Source organism: Protopterus annectens, chromosome 2.part1 (genome assembly GCF_019279795.1).
Source record: "Protopterus annectens isolate FY-2018-M chromosome 2.part1, PAN1.0, whole genome shotgun sequence".
Taxonomy (NCBI): Eukaryota; Metazoa; Chordata; order Ceratodontiformes; family Protopteridae; genus Protopterus; species Protopterus annectens.
Genome location: NC_056729.1, coordinates 955,244,744 through 955,265,407, shown reverse-complemented (window position 1 = coordinate 955,265,407; position 20,664 = coordinate 955,244,744). Strand labels below are relative to the sequence as shown.

The 20,664-nt window shown below is 36.7% G+C and overlaps 1 protein-coding gene across 1 annotated transcript in view; it reads left to right on the top strand.

The window, feature by feature from the left end:
- Positions 1-20,664, top strand: part of CC2D2A (coiled-coil and C2 domain containing 2A) — a 3,655,067-nt gene that overhangs the window by 1,504,904 nt on the left and 2,129,499 nt on the right. Inside the window, exon 17 of the mRNA XM_044062582.1 lies at positions 18,423-18,579. Coding sequence (XP_043918517.1) covers positions 18,423-18,579 — 157 coding nt within the window. The remainder of the gene's footprint in view (positions 1-18,422; positions 18,580-20,664) is intronic.

Genomic DNA, 20,664 nt, shown 5'->3' with positions numbered 1-20,664 from the left:
TTTGTAAGGCAAACACATTAACCATTAGGCCACCCTCCCAACCTGTGACAAATTATTTTACTTGTTTCCTATTTTTTCAACTCTAAGCTCCACCACTATGTGGTCTTATAAGAAAGAAATTCTAGCATCTTTTCACGTAGCTACTCTTGCATTTCTTTGTCTTCTATGCAAACTGGTTACTTAAAATGTCTAATGCTTTTTTATAACCATCTTGTTTGCAAGTAATGTTTTCTACAATGAATGTGTGCTGCAAGGGACTTCCACGATTGCTGCACATTGAGTAACAGCTTAATTCTTGGTCTGCCAGTGTGAAAACAGAAACTTGGCAGAGAAAGCCAGTGGACCTAGATTTCTCGGTAAATTTCAGTAACTGGCTAGTAAGTACACTGTCTGGATGCCGAGAAAAAAGAAATACAGAGGACCTGAAGGAAAATCAGCTACAAAAGGTGACAAAAAACACTGACTGGGAAAAGTACTGTAGCTGTTCAGCCAAAAGCAGTGCAAGCTCCAGACATGACCTTCAGTAACCTAGAGGAAAGTACAAGACAAATGCACACAGACCTGACTGAAATAAATGAAACACTGATGGAATAAATCAACTCAAACAATAAAAGGCTAGAAAAAAATGGAAGAAGCTTTAAACATGTATTCAGATAAGGTGATAAAACTGCAAAACTCAGAAGTCAAAATGAAGAAAAGGCTGGCTGACTATGAGACTGCAAAAGAAAAGATGTTTAGAAAAGTCATATAATTACACCTGAGATTTTCTGCTGTACCTAAGAAGCTGGAAGGAACAGACTGTATTAGTTTTATGAAAGCACAAATAAGCAGTTGATCTAGTCCATCAGTGTTTCATTTTCAGGTCTGTGTGCAGTTGCCTTTTCCTCTAGGTTACTGGATGCCATGTCTGGAGCTTATGCTCCAAACCTAGCTATGAGAAGACAACCTAGACCTTTAATAGTAAAGATGTAATCTTACCATCAGAAGGAGTTGATTCTAACAAAACTGTCAAAGAAGGACAAAATACTAAAAGTAGGAGACAGCAGAGTGTTTGTAAAGAGTGACTACTCATTGTACACCAGGCATGTTCTTCAAAATATTTTTGACTGGAAAATAAAAATAATTTTTGATGAAGTACATGCTAAGGAAGAAATACAAATGTTTGTCGAACAAAAAGCAAGCTGTGAAACAGAATGAGATTTTACTTCTTGTTCTTCTAATAATAAAGACCACAGAGAGACTGTGCCAGTCAAACCTTTTCCAGTGTTTCAAAAGAAAATGCTCGAGAGAGGGAAAAAAGCACAAGAGTTGACTAGAAGAATCGAGAGTACATTGGAAATGAATCAGAGATAGGGTTTGGGAGGAGAGGAACAGGAATAGAACAAGAAAATCTGGAAATATTGAACTTTCTTGGACTTTTTAAACTTGTAGGGAACTCAGAAGCATATGCCCTACTTCATGTAATTAACATTTGAAGAATAAAATCAGTAACTTGGAAATTGACAAATGTGTGATTACAAGGCAATAATTAGATTTGTGAAACATGGCAGAACAAGAAAATCAGGAAATGGTGGACTTTTTTGGACTTTGTTAAAGTTGTAGGGGACTCTAAAGCACATGCCCTACTTCATGTCATTAATGTTCAGAAAAATACTCAGGAGAGGGGAAGAGGAAGGAGAAAGTTAACTGTAAGTAAAACAAAATTTTTCTTAATTACTATTAAAATGGTGCATAATTTTCTTTGTATTTTATAAAGTAAAGTTTTCAGTCACTTTTAAGTGTAATGGGGATACTTATGTAAATAAGTGCTCCTTTTTTTTCTTTTTGTTTCTTTCACCCTTCTCTCTTTCTCCTTGTTCATTTTTAAGAAATATAGGCAATGCAGTGAGAAAAAAAATCTGATTAAAAGAGCATGACAAAAGAAAAATGAGTGTGCTTTTTCTCATTCTTGCATAGGGGAATGGCTAGGTTAAGGCCATTATCTTAATCTACTAACAAATCTCATGAGAAAACAAGTGAAAAAGAATATTGAATATTATGCATCATTTTTCTAGTCAACAGTTTTGTGTCTGGTTTTTGTGTGTCTAGCAGACAAGCTGATTTAGAGAAATGGCTTGGAGAAAATGTTTTCTGAAAACATTCAAGTGTTTTCCCAGCTGAGAGAGATACAATGATAAGACAAAAACAGACAGCAATAATAGAGCCACAGGCAGTCTTAGCATGGTTAACCCTTCTTTTAGGTTCGCTTGAGTCAGCGAGTATGCGTCTGTCAGTTTGGAACATTTTTTTCCTATTAGGAGGGTAAAACTTTAGTATTTGAAAATGTGCATAGTTTTATGTGTTATTTTTAAGCCAATAGTTTTTTTGGGGGGGTAATTGTGTGTGGGGTCTATATTACAAGAGCGAAAAGATGTTTACGTGAATACGTAAACGTCGAACTGTATAGCGCAAAGTGGACTTGGAGCGAAAGTCGAAAACCACGAAAATGGAAATATCGAATTTTTATGGTTGGCCCATCTGTGGATTAGCTGCATAAGGTAAGTGTTGGATAGTTACGGAGTTTAGGATAGGGTGCGGATTAAGGTAAGTGCTTAGATAAGTAATGTATGTTAAATTTAGTATAGGGTTAGAGGTAGATTTTGTTAAATGTATGTATTTAGGTTATTTATGTTGTTTGTGTATATTTTCGTAGGGATAATGTGTGGTAGTTATGGACCTTAGGGTTAGGGTGGGGTTAAGGATAGTGCATAGATAGTTTTGTATGTGGGGTTTAGTAGTGTTGGAGGTAGGGTTTTGTTAAATGTATGTATGTGGATTATTTGTTTTGTTCGGGTGTATGCCTGTAGGGGACGTGTGCGGTAGTTACGGACCTTAGGGTTAGGGAGGGGTTAAGGAAAGTGCATAGTTAGTTGTGCATGTGGAGTTTAGTGTCAGGTGAGAAGTAGGGTTTTGTGATTTACTTTAGGTTAGAAGTAGGGTTTGGTTAGTGCATGTATGTGGTTTATTTATTTTATTTGGGTAGGTAGTATATAGGTAGTGGTGGGGTTGGCCGACTATGACAGTTCGATATATATATATATTTTTTTGCTGTTTAGTGCATTCGGGATTTTCGCATTTCGGGGTCGATATTTTGGTATTCACTCATTGGGTTTTTCGCTTTCATAATATAGACCCTTATGTGTATTTTTGTTTGAGAGTTTTTAGTAATACAAAAAGTTCTGTATGATGTGACATAGGCTGTGTGACGATGTGAAGTATATGTCAGGAGACGTAGGGCAGTGGATGTGTAACATATACCAGTATAGCTAGGTGAAATTTTGTAAAGAAATTTATGTTATTTGTATATCAAACTGATTTGTACAGATGCTTGTATTGAAAATATGTTTGTAATGGTGCTTGTGTTAAAAATGTATCAACAGTGTGTCCTGCTGGACAGAAAATAAATATTCATTTAAATCATACTGTACTATGTTAACTGAGGGAATGTATATATGTTAACAGAGAGTACTGGAAGAGAAGAGGTTATCCTACAGTTCTGACTGCAGCCAGAGACAAAATGTCTGTGCCAGAAAACAATTTATTAGCTCCTGAGTGGAAGTGTTGTATTGTTGTATGACTTCCAAAGGCTGCAACAGATCTTAGCAAAGCTCTATGTGTGTGTATTATTGACACGTGTCAGATTCTGGGTCATTTACTAGGAAAGGGAGTAGCATGGGAACCAGAAGTCAGATGACCAGATGTATGTGATGTCATTCTGTAATCCATCACTGAAATTATGTGTTTTAATACTAGATGAGACGGAAGTCTCAGAGCACTCTGCTTTTGGGAACCTGACAAAGAAAGTCCCCTCAACTAATTTATCTTGCCTTGCTCTAGTAAGTGACCAGGGAATAGTAATTCTTTAGATCAGTCAGGAAAATATAGTGAGATTAATTAAGTACTGTTTTTCTGTATCTGTATGAATATCTTCATCTGTGTTATTTTAATATGTTGGATAAAAACTTTATCAAACAAGAAAAGCTTTCGGGCGAAACCCTTCTTAAATACTATCACAAATACATTCAAAACATAACTTGCTTTAAATAAGAGCCCACAAGGCACATGACAGCAGCCAACATCATATGACTAAAATACATAATCAAATATATCTATTGAAAAATATAACAAAAAAACTAACATAAACACATGCATCTATCTATAATTTAATCCGTTGTATTCTCATTAAAATTGGTTTCAGACTTACAGCAGAGTTAAGGCCAGGCAAACGGTCCGCCACTAATCTTAATATCCATTCATATTCTCTAATTTCAAGAGTATTATTTATATCCCCACCCCTAACAGATGGTACAACCGTATCTATAACCCTAAACCTATGGTCACCTCCATGTAATTGTATATGCTTAAACAAAGCATTATTTACACTTTCTCTCCTGATCTCAGATTTATGCGCAATTATTCTTTCTTTTAGCTTACGTGTAGTCTTGCCTACATAAAATGAAGGGCAGACTACGCATGTAGCCAAATATATGACATTAACGGTATTACAGTTCACCATAAATCTAAACTTATAGTTCTTATTAGTAATAGGATGAACGAAAAAAGAAGAGTTGGAGGTGTCCACAATATCTACACAACAAGAACAGTTAACATTTAAATGTACCAAAACGGGTCAAGCCAAACAAATTCATGTTCAAATTAAATTTAGAACTATGTTTAAAATCCTTGTAGCATAGCCAACTTTTTATAGTTCTCTTATTTCTATATGAAAAGTAGGGTTTGCTACCTAACAACCTATAAATCTCAGGAGAGGCAGTCAAAACTGACCAATATTTTTCTATAATACGCTTAATAGAATAAGTTCTATTACAAAAAGTGGTCACATACCTCACTCTACTCTCCCTATAAGATTCATCAAATGGTTCAGAAGTTAAGATATCACCCGTTTCACCAATTTTAAAAAAGGGGTGTATCTAGTCCCCCTATTATGTATAACATAGGCCTTTAACTCTGCTAGCATTTGATTATCTTAACCACACATCAAAAATTCATCATACATTTCATCCAATTGTGCATAAAAACATGAGTCAGCAGTATTAAGCCTACTGATCCTGGCAAACTGTGCCTTAACAACACCTTTAAAAACATGGGGAGCATGCATACTATCATGATGTATATATCTATTTGTATGTACATCCTTCTTAAAAATAGTAGTACGCATCAATCTATCATCTAATCTAATCTTTACATCAAGAAATAAAGCTTCAGTCTCAGATGCAGTTACTTTAAATGTTAAAAAAGAAGTGGTTGCATTTAAATATAGTACAAATTGTGCTAAATCTTCAGATGAGCCCTTCCAAATCATAAAACAATCATCAACAAATCTTTGATAAAAACAAATATTACTATTCAAAAAATGTTGACCATCATGTATATATTGTATTTCCCATTGATGTAAAACCAAATTTGCATATGTATTAGCAACCAATGTGCCCATGGCAACACCGTTAAGTTGTAAATACAGCTGTTGATTGAACATAAAAATGTTATTACTCAAAACCAAATCTAATAATGAGCAAATATTTTGAACATAATTAACAGGCAGTGATCCCTGCATCGTCAAAAACTCTCTAATAGAGTCAATCCCATAATTATTTGGTACAACTGTAAAGAGAGATACAATGTCCATAGTCACGAACAAATACTCTCCTATACTAATATTTTTAACATGTAAACCATTATACCAATCAGATAATTTACTCAAAAAATCACCAGAATCTTTCAATATATTTCCACATGTTGATAAGAAGGGATACAACTGTTTCTGTAAATACACTGATATTGGTGGACCGTTTGCCTGGTCTTAACTCTGCTGTAAGTCTGAAACCAATTTTAATGAGAATACAACAGATTAACTTATAGATAGATGCATGTGTTTATGTTAGTTTTTTGTTATATTTTTCAATAGATATATTTGATTATGTATTTTAGTTATATGATGTTGGATGCTGTCATGTGACTTGTGGGCTCTTATTTAAAGCAAGTTGTGTTCTGAATGTATTTGTGATAGTATTGAAGAAGGGTTTTGCCCAAAAGCTTTGCTTGTTTGATAAAGTTTTTATCCAACGTTTTGTGTGTGTTTTTTGATATCTATATTCAGCACCTGTTTCTCTGGTTATTTTAATATGTCCTGTGATCAAAACTCTGGTGTTTATTGTAAATAAACATTTCATATTTTCATGTTATTTTATTATTTATTATTAAATATATTTAAACTTTCATTATCCCTTGTCCTTTAGAGAAAACTTTAACGTTTGAGAGTACTCATATCTATTTGGTGACTCTATGGCACTGCAGAAAGCCTTACTGCATTGGTTAAAACACTTTCCTTTCTATTACTATTAATTTCATTCAGTATAAGTGGGTACCCTTGTAAGAGCCTTAGAGCAGCTGGCTTTGGAGTGTCTGGTGGCAGTAACTACCTTATAGTTTGAGCAGAAAGGAGCATAGATAGTTAATCTGTGCCAGCCTTTTCCAGGTGTGTGTGTGTGTGTGTGTGTGTGTGTGATAGTCAAGTCTCAAAGAGTGTGTGTGTGTGTGTGTGTGTGTGTGTGTGTGTGTGTGTGTGTGTGTGTGTGTGTGTGTGTGTGTGTGTGTGTGTGTGTGTTAGCTGCTTGGAACAGGGACACAGAGCACTGGCTTCATAGAGGGAGTGGTGGAGGACTCAGCTTGGACACTTGGCTGAGGACTCAACTCGATATAGCTGTGCCAGTGAGGAGTCTTATTGGGGACCTGGAGGGAGACAAAGATTGAAATCCAGACCCTGGACTGTGTGTGTTCCCTGTGTGCTCTTAAGAGAAATTGTGTTTGATGCAGAGATCTGCATCTGGAAATACTTGGGTGTATCCATTTCATTCCAACTGACTGTCCCTCTCCAGTGTCAGTGGTGAGGATTCAGACTTCTTGATTACTGAACCAGGGAGGGGATGTCACAGGCTCAAACAGAAATGACAAGAAACAACTGTATAAAAGAGTAATCTGTCAAACAGTACATGCATGTAACATAAAAGGTGAAACTAGACATTTAACTAAAAAGCTGCTATATATATAAAAGGTGGGGATAATCTCTCAAGAATATGTTGCTTTCTATAATGTCTTTAAATGTTAATGGTCTCACAGAGAAATAAAAAAAAGAAAAAGTAGTGAACTGTATTAAAAATATAGAGTGCAGATAGCTTTGCTACAGGAGGCACACTTGGAAAGAACAGAACATGTGGATTTGATAAAGATTTTCAGCATGGTTATTCAGCAAAACACTTGGGGCAAAGAAAGAGAGGAATACTTATATTAATTGCAAGAGGAGCTCCAGTAGTAGTAGAAGAGGATAAAAAAGATGCTAATGTTAGATTTGTGGTACTAAGGGGGCTACTGGCAAGGGAGGAGCATTACACTGACACATATTTATACTCCACTAAAAATTGCTGTAATGGAGCTTAAGAAAACCCTGGGAGAAATAATCAACTTCTGGTAAGGAATATTACTTGCAGGTGAGGACTGGAATTTGATTTGTAGCGGTGAAGATGTGTCTGGGGGGGCCCAGAAGGGAAGGTGTAACAGAGGAGGACATATTTTAAAGGAATTTATGAACATGTTTGGCATGGAAGATGTGAATTCAGCACTAGGAGTTTGGAGAGAATTTATGTATTATTCCCAAAGATACAAAAACTTGGCTAGGCTAGATAGAATTTACATTTCTCATGAACTTGTGCATTTAACTGAGGGTCTTGATACACACCAATGACTATTTCAGATCATGCACCAAGAATAACTAAAATATTAAAATAAAAAAGGGAGTGGGATAAAATTAAAATGGACTTTAAAATAGGGTGGAAATAAAAGAAGGGGAAATATGGTTAAGAAGTAACACAAATTATTTAGAGAGATTGACAAATGTTAAAGTACTACAAAATGGGGGGGGGGTCTCATAGAACAAGCGAAGGTGCAACTGTAGAATGCTAAACAGAAAATAAGGGATTACTTTGATAATATGTATGAGTTTAGAAAGATTGCTGTTAAGTAACTGTTTGTTTTTTAACTGTAGAGCACAAAAACTTTTAGCACAACTCAGGCAACAGAAGGTAAAAAGGGCTGCCACCAAGTTTGAACCTATAACAAGGGATCCTGTAGAAGTATTAGAAATATTTCAGAAACTCTTCATGTCTGTATAAAGTAGAGAAATATAGAAATCAAGAAAAGGTACAAATGGAAGAGTTTATGGAAGAATTAAATATGCCAAGGTTAGAGATGGAGGAGGCTCTATTACCAACAGTTAGGATAGGAGGAGATGAGATAAAAAAAATGGTGCTGTATAGCCAATTTACAGAACTATGCACAGGAATAGATGGTATTCCTGTGGAAGTTTGTAAGCTAGGAGGGAAAAAATGATAAAGATCTGGAAGGTTTTGTTTAACAGTATTTGAAGAGGAGGAGAAATACCAGCATTCTGGAAGAAAGTGGCAGTAGCTGTAATACCTAAATAAGGTAAATATCCATCGGATCCAGCTTCACGCAGTCCCATTTCAATACTAAACTATGATTATAAAGTGTTTATCTATCCCTTACTTTGTCTTGGTCCATATTTTACTTACTATTTTCATTTCTATCTGTATTGAATTTACATGCATATCTCGTACCTCTTCAGAGTTCTATTATGTATATATATATATATATATATATATATGTGTGTGTGTGTGTGTGTGTGTGTGCATATATATATATATATATATATATATATATGTCTATTGACTAAGAACAATAGCTAAACACTTCCGTCCTCTATTTTGTTGAATTTTTCACAGTATTGTATAAATTCCTCCATTTGTTTGTTGAATATTTCACTGTACTGCAAAAGTCTTCTTTTTTATTTGTTGTTTTTGTAAGCAGTGTATTTGGAGCATTTCTCCTTGGGTCTCTGTTGAAAAAGACCTGCTTTCTCAGCCAGACTAACCCAGTTAACAAATGTCAAATAAATAAATAAATAAATAAATTAATTAATTAATGGCTAAAAGAATGGCAAACATGATGCCAGAATTGATAGATATGGATCAGTGTGGTTTTGTGGAAAGGAAGCAAACATTTCATAACATTAACAGAACATTGATGATCTAGAGATAAGCAGAAAGTAAGAAAATACCACTGTCGTTACTGGATCTTTATGCAGAGAAAGCATTTGACAGAGTAAGATGGGACTTTATGAGCAGAACAATGGAAGCATTTGCATTCCCAGATAAAATTATAAGGCTGAGTAGGAGGATATATGAGGGATCGGAGATGAAAACTGAAGTGGCTGGGGCCCTCTCTGATAATCTGTTGAGCAGAGGAATCAGACAGGGGCGTCCTCTCTCCCCTAGGTTATTCGCATTATAATTAGAAACATTAGCAAAGAAAATAAGGGGCTTAGAAGTTCAAGGATATAATTGGTGTAATAATCAAGAAAAGCTGGCTCTATTTGCAGATGACATTATTTTATACCTGACAAAACAAGAAAGGAATATTACAGTGATGTGGAACATATTGAGACAGTTTCAAATCTTTTGCGATGCAAACTTAATGAAGCTAAAACAAAGGCAATGGCGGTAAACTATGTACCCACATACAAATTAATTTAGCAATATCAGTACTTATGGGGACATGGTAAAATGAAGTATTTAGGAGTATGGATTAAAAATTATTCCAGTGTGTTAGCTAAGAATATTTGGGAAAAGACTGAACAAAAGATAATACAAAAACTGAGAAAATGTAAGCTCTGTTAAATGGATATCAGTAGTAACATACAAGCAGTTAAACTGTTTTTAGTCGCTTTAATCTTGTACACAAGTCAGGCATTTTTTATCACTCTGAGAAGATGTAGATAGCAGTTAATAAAAAACTGAAGAATTTTATCTGGGAGGGGAAGAAAGCGAGAGTTAAGTGGGATAAGGTTATTCTTCCACTAGAACAGGGCAGATTGGGAGTACGTGATTTGAAGGGGTATTTTCAGAACAACACAGTTAAGGCTACTATATATAGCACAAGCAGAAAACTGTAATTCACAGTGGAAAGAAATGATGATGAAATGGGGGAAGCTCAAGAAACTGGGATAGACTGGGATTTTGGATACAGAATAACAATAATCATACAGAATATTATATTCATAAAGTAGCAGAAAGTATACTAAGATTTAAGCCAACACAGGAATAGAGAAAGGAGATTCAGTCCATAGGGATGACTGCAATTAGGGATATAGACAATAGGCAAGAGGGGGCTGGAATTTATTGGAGAAAACTGGAAAAGGAACCAAGGTATTAGGAGTAAATAACTAGAGATGGTAAGGTAATAGAATGGGAAGACTCCAAGAACTTAATTTGGACTGCAGGTTAGAGATTGCCTTCCCTATCAAGAATTGATATCGGACTATAGGCAGAGAGAAACAAGTAGGTGGGGCCCTAAATGAAAGACCAGCACAGGTAGAGTTTTTAGTAGAGTCTAGAATAGAAGTTACCATTAAAAATGAATAATTAGTAGAGCATATAAAATATTGCATGGTAACTATAAGCGTCAATAAGGGCAGTTAGAAAGAATTGGGAAGAGAGATTAGATATGCAATCACAAAGAAACAAAGGGGGATGTATATATGTCTCCCTGCTATGCAACAAAGTCTAGAAGATTTAGGTTCTGTGCTTGCAAATGTTTACATGGGTATTTGTATACCCCAAGTAGACTCCAAAGAATTTTTCCTCAGGTAGACAGCAGATGTTGGAGGTGGGATGAGGAAGAAAGAGGAAACTGGGAACTTATTTTCTGGGAGTGTATTGAGTTTGGCAGACTATAAAGATTCTGTGCAGACTGCTCTGTTGGAGATTCTGGGTGAGCAAATTGGTGTAACTAAGGAAATTATTTTTTGAGCTATGATACAGAATCGGAATTGCATAGACATAATAAGACCTTGCTGAGTCTAGTTATGATGGCGGCCAAAAAAGCAATTACTAGAAAATGGAAATCAAAGTCTAAACCAACTTTACTAGAAGTACTGAAGATAGCAACAGAGATAAAACAACTGGAATTGTGATCTTTAGAAAAGGTTAGGAGCAAATTGCTTGGGGAAAAAAATGGGAAGTGTTGGATCAGTACATGCAGAGGAGGAATGAGGTTCAAAGGAAGACGTGAATTGAATGAACTATGTAATGGTTGACTGACAGTGATTGGATATATTAGAAGTGGTGCATAATGTTTGCAGTTACAGTTGTGTTGGCATGGTTTATAATGTATATTTGCAACTGAAATTGTGTCTGCATGGTTTATTTTCATTTATATAAATGCAGGGGCGGCCCGTGCTATTGGACTGCCGGACTGCAGCCCCCTCAAATCAAAAAGAAAATAAAAAATAGAAAAAAAAAATGTTTTTTAAATTTCGCGGACTTCGCGCATGTGCAGTAGTCCCGACTACTGCGCGTCTATGCGCATGCTCCTGGCAGTCTGGCAGTCCCCATAGGGGGACACAAGGAGACGTATGTGCACGTTAAACGTGCACAGACTCGCTGGGAGAATATGTCGGGGCCGGACTGCAACAGCAGCAGTCAGGATTAAGGATTTAGGAACAGTCTCGCCGATCTCGGGAAGGAGGTTTTGAATGCAGCAGGGATCTCGCGGGTCTTGGGAGTATTGCGTGGGCAGGACGTTAGCTGGATGGATATTATGGAGAACGGACAGGACAGGTAAGTGTATGGCACTTGATGGAATATATGGTGTGTGCTTGTATTTACTATCTGAAATGTGTGGTGCTTGCATACTTGAAAGTGTGTGTGTGTGTGTGTGTGTGTGTGTGTGTGCGTGTGTAAATGCCCCAGGTGCTCATGGTGGTGTGGTAGGGAATACCTCAGGCTTGAACCCTGTACCCTGTATGCAGGTGTTAAGGACTTGAGTTCCCTACCCACCACCATTTGTAAAAAAATTGCAGATTTTTGCCTCATATTTGATCTGATCTGTTCCTCATAATATCTGTGGTTTGTAAATGTTTTAATGCTTGATATTTGATGGTGTAGTAGTAGCATTGTTGCCTCACAGCTGCAGGTTCTCAGGTTTGATTCTTGACTGGGGTTCCTTCTTTGTGGGGTCTGTATCTTCTCCCTGTGTTTGTGTGGGTTTGCTTTTGTGTCCTCCCATGTTACAAAGACATGTCTGCATTATTTCTTCCTGGGCCTCTGCTGAAAATTGTTTTTTTGTTCCAAGTCAGACTGTCCTGATTAACAAATGTTAAATAAAATTGACAGGCATTTGAATTTCAGACTTCAGATTTCTGAATGTTTAATTCCTTGCATATTTGATGGTGCAGTGGTAGTATTGTTGCCTCACAGCTATATGTTTTCTGGTTAGATTCTTGGTTGGGGTGGCTACTGTGTGGAGTCTGCATCTCCTCCCTGTGTTTGTGTGGATTTGCTCTGGTGCCCTGCCATTTTACAAAGACGTGTCTGCAGTTTTAATTCCTGCGTCTCTGCTGAAAATTGTTTTTGTTCTGTCCGCAGTAAAATTGACAGGCATTTGAATTACAGACTTCAGGTTTCTGAATGTTTAATTCCTTGCATAATTGATGGTGCAGTGGTAGTATTGTTGCCTCACAGCTATAGGTTTTCTGGTTTGATTCTTGGTTGGGGTGGCTTCTGTGTGGAGTCTGCATCTCCTCCCTGTGTTTGTGTGGATTTGCTCTGGTGCCCTGCCATTTTACAAAGACGTGTCTGCAGTATTAATCCCTGCATCTCTGCTGAAAATTGGTTTTGTTCTGTCCACAGTAAAATTGACAGGCATTTGAATTTCAGACTTCAGGTTTCTGAATGTTTAATTACTTGCATAATTGATGGTGCAGTGGTAGTATTGTTGCCTCAAAGCTATAGGTTTTCTGGTTTGATTCTTGGTTGGGGTGGCTTCTGTGTGGAGTCTGCATCTCCTCCCTGTGTTTGTGTGGATTTGCTCTGGTGCCCTGCCATTTTACAAAGATGTGTCTGCAGTATTAATCCCTGCATCTCTGCTGAAAATTGGTTTTGTTCTGTCCGCAGTAAAATTGACAGGCATTTGAATTTCAGACTTCAGGTTTCTGAATGTTTAAATCCTTGCATATTTGATGGTGCAGTGGTAGTATTGTTGCCTCACAGCTATAGGTTTTGTGGTTTGATTCTTGGTTGGGGTGGCTTCTGTGTGGAGTCTGCATCTCCTCCCTGTGTTTGTGTGGATTTGCTCTGGTGCCCTGCCATTTTACAAAGACGTGTCTGCAGTATTAATCCCTGCGTCTCTGCTGAAAATTGGTTTTGTTCTGTCCGCAGTAAAATTGACAGGCATTTGAATTTCAGACTTCAGGTTTCTGAATGTTTAATTCCTTGCATAATTGATGGTGCAGTGGTAGTATTGTTGCCTCACAGCTATAGGTTTTCTGGTTTCATTCTTGGTTGGGGTGGGTTCTGTGTGGAGTCTGCATCTCCTCCCTGTGTTTGTGTGGATTTGCTCTGGTGCCCTGCCATTTTACAAAGACGTGTCTGCAGTATTAATCCCTGCATCTCTGCTGAAAATTGTTTTTGTTCTGTCCGCAGTAAAATTGACCGGCATTTGAATTTCAAACTTCATGTTCTTCAGAATACATAGTAGCACAACCTTTTTTTCTAGCAATTTTCTAAGTTTATAAGATGAATATTTTAAATTTGTCCCTATTTTTGGGACTGTATTCCCCCATTATTGGCTTCGTCCAGGTTTTGTGCTAAGGTTGACAGCTATGGCAAGAACTGAATTCACTGAATATGTTTGAGGGCTGTATTCCCTCATTACTGGGTTTGTCCAGGTGTTTTGTACTAAGAGGTTGACAGCTATGGTGAGAACTGAATTCACTAAATGATAGCCATTTAAGTTTCAGTCTTCCTCTCTTTTACAAAGCAGCTGATGTGGCGTAGTGGTATGTTACTCTGACTGTTTTTTGCTCGGGGACCTTGGCAGTAAAATATATGGTGGCAACACAACATTTTATTCTAGCAACTTTCCAAGATTATACAAGCAATGTTTAATATGTCCCTGGTTTTGGGGCTTTTGACCCCCCCCCCCAATACATTTTGGCTTTTTCCAGTTTTCTTAAGCTGCGAAGTTGAGATGCAGTTGAGTATTGAGTAGATTTTACAAGGAGCTGAGAGCTGCAAGGGAATAGAAGTTTAGTGCTTTGCCTAGTTAACTAGTTAACTTGTGTACTTGCTTTTGATGCAGAAGGCTGTGGGTTCTACTCCCACAAGGGGTGGATGCTGCCGTACTGAGAATGTTCTCCTTGGTGAAGATACTAACTATGAGTTCGTTATCAGTTTGCCATCCATTTCCTCTTGCAATATTATTACTAGCTTATCCTTTTTTAATGTAATATAGGCAATTTATTCCTGAGGGGCAACAGACACTTTATTTTTCGATGAAACCATGAAATATAAAGGTGATTGCTAGCAGCAACCGCTTCATTAGTTACAGATTTCTTTAATGTGGAATTATTTAGATGACTTACTTCAGAGATTGTGCATATTTACTGATAATGGACTGTAGAATTGTGCATATTTACTGATAAAGGTGGACTGTAGAATTGTGCATATTTACTGATAATGGTGGACTGTAGAATTGTGCATATTTACTAATAATGGTGGACTGTGGAATTGTGCATATTTACTAATAATGGTGGACTGTAGAATTGTGTATATTTACTAATAATGGTGGACTGTGGAAGTCTGAGTAGACTTTTTATGATAAATGTTCTCAACTGGGCAGTTTTGCCATTGTGGGTGCATATGGTTTGTTTCATTGCTTACTGGAAAAATGTTCAAAACAAATTTAAAACACCCTCTAACAAGTGTACTGTATTGTACAAGGAATATAATTTTAGTACAATGAGGAAGGTGTATCAAAGAGCACATGTATGTTTCATATGCAAGGGCCTATGATTCAAAACAGCCCAAAATTAATCTTTATCTGCCACTGGCAAAATGTATTTTCTTTGAATGTGGGTTTCAATGCTGTTTCAATTAATGTGAGTTTCAAGGGCAGAGAAGTTTTAATGCTAAGTTTTCATTGTGAGACTGCATTGCTTTGTTTAACAGATGACTTAGTGTTTGTGCTGTAAAATACAAAATAAAACTTTCAAATGAAGTCCAACTCATCATAGAAGTAAAGCAGTATGCACATTAGTGTTTATGGTAAATGGAGTGAAATAGCCAAGTAATGGTTCATTGGAATGGCTGCAGAGGCTCCATTCAACCATTATTTTGTCAGGGGGGAAGGGCAGCAAACTCAGACAGGCCCAGCTGAACTATACCTCCCAACTGTCCAGATTTTCAAAGAATGAATAGATTTTTGCTTCTTATTTTTGGTTTGTGGTTCATAGAATTTGTAGTTTTAATTCCTAAATGATTTGCCAGAAGTCACTAAATAATAAGTTTCAGACTTCATAACCTTCAGAAAAAATGCATGTTAAAGTAAGAGCTGTTCTATCAACTGTCTCAATTTATACAAGAGCAATTTTTAGTACTGTTTATATGTGCCCCCAATATATTTGGCCTTGTTCAGATTTACTGCATTAACAGGTTGAGAGGTACATGCAAACAAATTGCTTTATGGAATTAGGCATAGCCAGCCTCTCAACTGTCCCCAATTTTTGGCTCAAAATGTTGCTCTTCCCCCTAATAATCCCTCCGCAAAATAGCAATTTTGGAAGAAAACATGGAGGGTTTACAATTAAGAAATAACTGTAATAATCAAAGTTATAGATTACTTGAAATGCATGTAGATTCTTTTATTTTGTCAGCTGCTCAAGGTAGCAGTACTAATATTAAAGTGTCCCTTCTTTGACAGGTAGCAGCTGTATTGTGTGTCTGTTTTATATTTTTGCATCACATTTTTGGTCCATTTTTCATAAAATTGTGTTTTTGGCAAATTAGTGACAAATCACTAAAGACTGAAGTTAGAAAATGATAGACATTTGAGTTTCAGATTTTATACCCTTCAGAAAATTCATACTAATGCAAGACCTATTCTATTATCTTTCTAAGTTTATTAGAGCAATATTTAAAAATTGTCCTTATTGTTGGGCCTTTGTCCCACTTCTGTGTATGGCTTTGTCCAGATTTCTTGCTCTTGAGGTTGAGAGGTATGACAAATGTGTCAGGGCCATCACAGTCAGCCAGAGAGATTTCAAATTGTGACATGCTTGTTGCACCCCACTCCCCATGTAGTGATTCTGGATGTGTCCAAGCAAGGCAAGGAGTAGTTGTATCTACCTTGGATGGGGAGGACACACTGCATAAGTACTACAGTGGCTTTTCATCTGTCCTTGATTTTGCAGAATGGTCTGGTTTCTGTCATATTTTTGCACTGTTGATTTATGCTTATTACTCAGATTTATGCTTATTACTCAAAGTGCCTGTTGCTCTGTGTTTAAGTAGCAATGCTTTAATGACCATAAGGTAAGCTTGTCTGACATCGTAAGATGCAAGTAAGCTTTAATAAGCATACTGTTAAAGAATTGCCAACATTGAAAGCCTTTCTGTTGTTGCCATGCAGAGAATACTTGACTAGATAATGTATAAGCCTTGGGTATTAAAGGACAGGATTCCATTATTTTAAAAAGCTCATTACACTTGTTGGAGACTTCCAGTCATCTCTACAGACTTTACCCGTAAACTAAACAGAATGCCAATCATATGTGGTCCATAACCTGTACAGTAATCCTTTAAGCAATGTATCTTGAGCTTGTTTCTTGTTTGCTTTTCATTTTTTACTTTTATCATGTTTTCCCCATGAAACAAGTTGTCAGGCAGCAGGTCTTGTTTGGATAAGAAACATTTTTACAAGTTGGGGGCATCACATAGATTTCTACTTTCAGCATGTTACTTGGTACTTTAATAAAGCTGAATATATTATAATTAGAACTGCAGTGCAAGGAGAAGTGGTTTGAGTTGAGTGCTTCTGGTTTTTCTTATACTTGATTTTGACTGGCATTCCAGTAATGTATTTAAAAAGTAATTTATTTTTTCATGCCTCACAACCTTTTGTTTCCATCTAGATATTAAGTAAGCTGTCATGCAGCCAATGCATTGAAATATTTTTATTCTTCTACACTTATTTTTGTCTTGATTGGACTTTCATAATGATGGTTTGCCACCCAGGGCAGCGTATTTAATTAAAGTTAGTTTTTTGTGGTTTTGTGCATAGCTCCTCCCCTTTATGGTTGACCACACCCCTCCCCCTTGACCCCACCCATTCAGCTGTCTCCTGCAGCCCCTCTGTGATTTGAAGTCACCAGCCACCACTGTATAAATGTAAGATTGCCTCATAATTTAATAAAAATGTTTTTGTTAAAAAAGGAATACATGCTGCATTGTAAGTATAAATTAAAATAAAAGTACTGCAAAGCTTTTTTTCCTAGGGTATGTATTGTATAACTTCCCTTACTGTAGAACTTTTCTTTCCAGGACTCAGCTGAAAACAAGTTATCAAGTTCAATCAGACTGTTCTAGCAATAAATGCAAATAAAGTGGGTGGTATTGGTAGAGTTTAATCACATTTACAATGTCTCCAAAATGAGAACTTCCATTATCGCTGATAGATTTGGTGTCCACATGTGTCTTTTTTTCACAACTCAAATAAACTGAATTTGTAGGGTAATCAGTTCTTCCTTTCAGGGTAACATTACTAGAATGGGTACCTAGTATTGTTCTTGTGTGGAAAAGGAAGAGTTGAGAAACTAAGATACTCCTTGTGCCATTATGAATTTGCATGAGGATGAGATGCCACACAAAGTATGGATATGCTTAGAAGTGTACACTGAATCCTGAAGGAGTGTGACACTGAGATGGAAAAAGAGTCCTCTTTTAAAGCCCCGTACCAATATAACTGGAATGTTTTTCTTTGCTCTGGTTCAGATATATACCAGTGCTTGCTATTTGGCTGTCACAAGCTGTGCAGTGTATGTGCACAGATCATTGCCTCCAGTAGCTGCTTCTGAACTTATTTACAATGTGATAAAGTTCTGGCAACTCACCTAAAGTCCTCTCTGATTTTCTTTCTGACAATATGTACAGTGTCCTTATATCAACCATGTAACAAGCAAACCTATACTGTGTACATTGAGAAATCAGTAACTATATAAAAAAAAAACAGTAGTTTTCAAGGCTTAGAATTTTCATAAGTAGTTACTGTTTAATGAGGTGTGTGTGTGTGTGTGTGTGTGTGTGTGTGTGTGTGTGTGTGTGTGTGTGTGTGTGTGTGTGTGTGTGTGTGTGTGTGTGTGCTGTTTTTTTTCATGTGACATGCAGAAGCAGAGCTTATAGTTGATGTTGGGAGTCTTGTTGGCATGAATTGTTTATGACTTCTTTGTATTCCAGATATATGAAACTGTGGGACTTGCCACCACCACTTTATTGGCAGAAGTATTTGTACCTGTTCCTGAAACTACAGTTCTCACTGGGAATGCCTCTTTGGAAGAGTTGGAGTTTAGCAGCAATCAGCGTGTGATACTCGAACATGAGGGTGTTGGAAGTGGTATGAACAGCAATTAAATAATATAATATGTGGTTTCTGTATGCATTTCCCATCTGAAGCGCAATATGCTCCATTTAATTATTTTTAGACTTAGAAGAACAAAACTCTATTTTATCCAGCCCATGGAAGTAGATGCTTTAAATAATACTTGTACAGAATACAGATGGAATTAAATCAACCATGTTTGTAGTCCATGATAATGTGTTTTATTAAACTACTTTTCTTTCCCTTTAGTGCCTCTATGATGAAGGCCAGTCCTATCCTCTTAATAGCTAGTATCATTCCCTATTACTTGTTTATAGGACTTTGAATCTGTACAGATCTTTCAATCATTGTTAAGGAAGACATTTTTGAAAATTACTTAATCTTCTGTTGTCATTTAGAAGGAATGCTCGTATATGTTTCTGAGAGCTTTTAAAATGACCGTAACAGTTTTTGAGAAAATTAATTTTTTGCTGAATGTACTGGATTGGAATAAGCCTAGAAATTATATATTTCATTGGCATAAGAAATGGGTTATTTGTCTGTGCCATTGATGGCTTCCATTTGATTAACAATCTGATTACCAAATGATTTAGGGAAAGAGCAATTGATAGCCTAACTTTTCTTTTTTTGGCTACGTAGGATAAAATCTATCACAAATTTGCCTTCTAGTCAAGGATAGAGACTAGTTCTTGACATTGATTCCCTAACACATCACTGAGAAAATGCACATATACACACACAGACACACACACACCATTCTTTGAGGCATTGCATGTTGATGCCAAGTACATCAAGGCACACAAAAGAAAAAAATCCAGGATACCTGTGATATTAATGATATTGACAAGTGTCTGAGATGTCATCTTATTCAAGCTTTTAAGATGGGTACCTAATTCAGCTTGAAGGGTAGGAGTGCCTCCGTACAGAATGATGTGAGATGGAAAGCCAGTGGAACAAATACATTGAAATAGGACCGGAAGTTAGCAGGAGCCATAGTCCAAAAAACAAAAATCTAGCAGATTTAGGTAGATAAAATAATGACTGAAGTGTGAAATCAGATGGGGACTTTTACACTACCTCCTGGGATAAATCACCAGAACTGGTTTTAGTTTTGCTGTCAAAAACATTAGCGTTTGACATCCTTTTAAAGCCTTATTTCAACATGAATGGACAGAATAAGTGACAAGATCTTTTGATCACTGTAAACAGTGTTTGCTTGGATTAATTAAGCTGTCAGTAACCTACATTAGTGCCACTTAATTCTGAGTGTTGCCTTTATGTGCTTGCATTTAGGGTGGTATTCATATCCCTCGTTTTGGCTGAGCATAGCGGTAATCTGTAAAGACTGGAGCTACTTCAGTATGCAAATGTAGTTGGTGGATGTTATTCATGTTGACTATGCAAATGTGTAGGCACATTGATAAACACACCCAGTTAAGACAAACGCGTAACTTATCTGAAGATACGCTTTATATAAAGATTAGCAGGTAGACCAATTAAGTGCATAAGGTGCCATGCACATTGACATATTACTGCAATTCACAGAGATAAAAACAAAAGGGCCTTATTTGCATATAAAACATGTAAAGGACCATTAACTTATGTGAGTAAGGTTAAAATGTGCGATTGCTCGAATTAGGTGGAAACTTACTTATGGAAACCGTAGACTTTTTAAACTAAGAAAAAAATTATGTGGATATGCTAAATTAATGTACAGTTGTTGAATTCAGTTGTTTTATTCATATGACAGGCATATTACAATGGTTTTGTTGAATACTGTAAGTAGTAATTTGTAAATGGAAAATCATTTTAGCATTAGTGGAAATGAGAAAAGGAAAGGCCTAGATTTGTGCCGAACTGATAGTTAATGATACCACACAGACTGAGCCTGTGGACATAGCTAAACTGTTGGCCGGCATGTTCTGTGAAAATTTCATTCCCCTGTCCCCACCACACATACCCCATTACATCCCTGCCACCTGTCCCCTACTTTGTATCTCTAAAGAGCAGGTCATTAACACCCTCTCTGAGGCCAGGAAGACAGCATCTTTGGGACCTGATAACATCCCAGGCTGAATCCTACATGGGCTCCAACAAGAA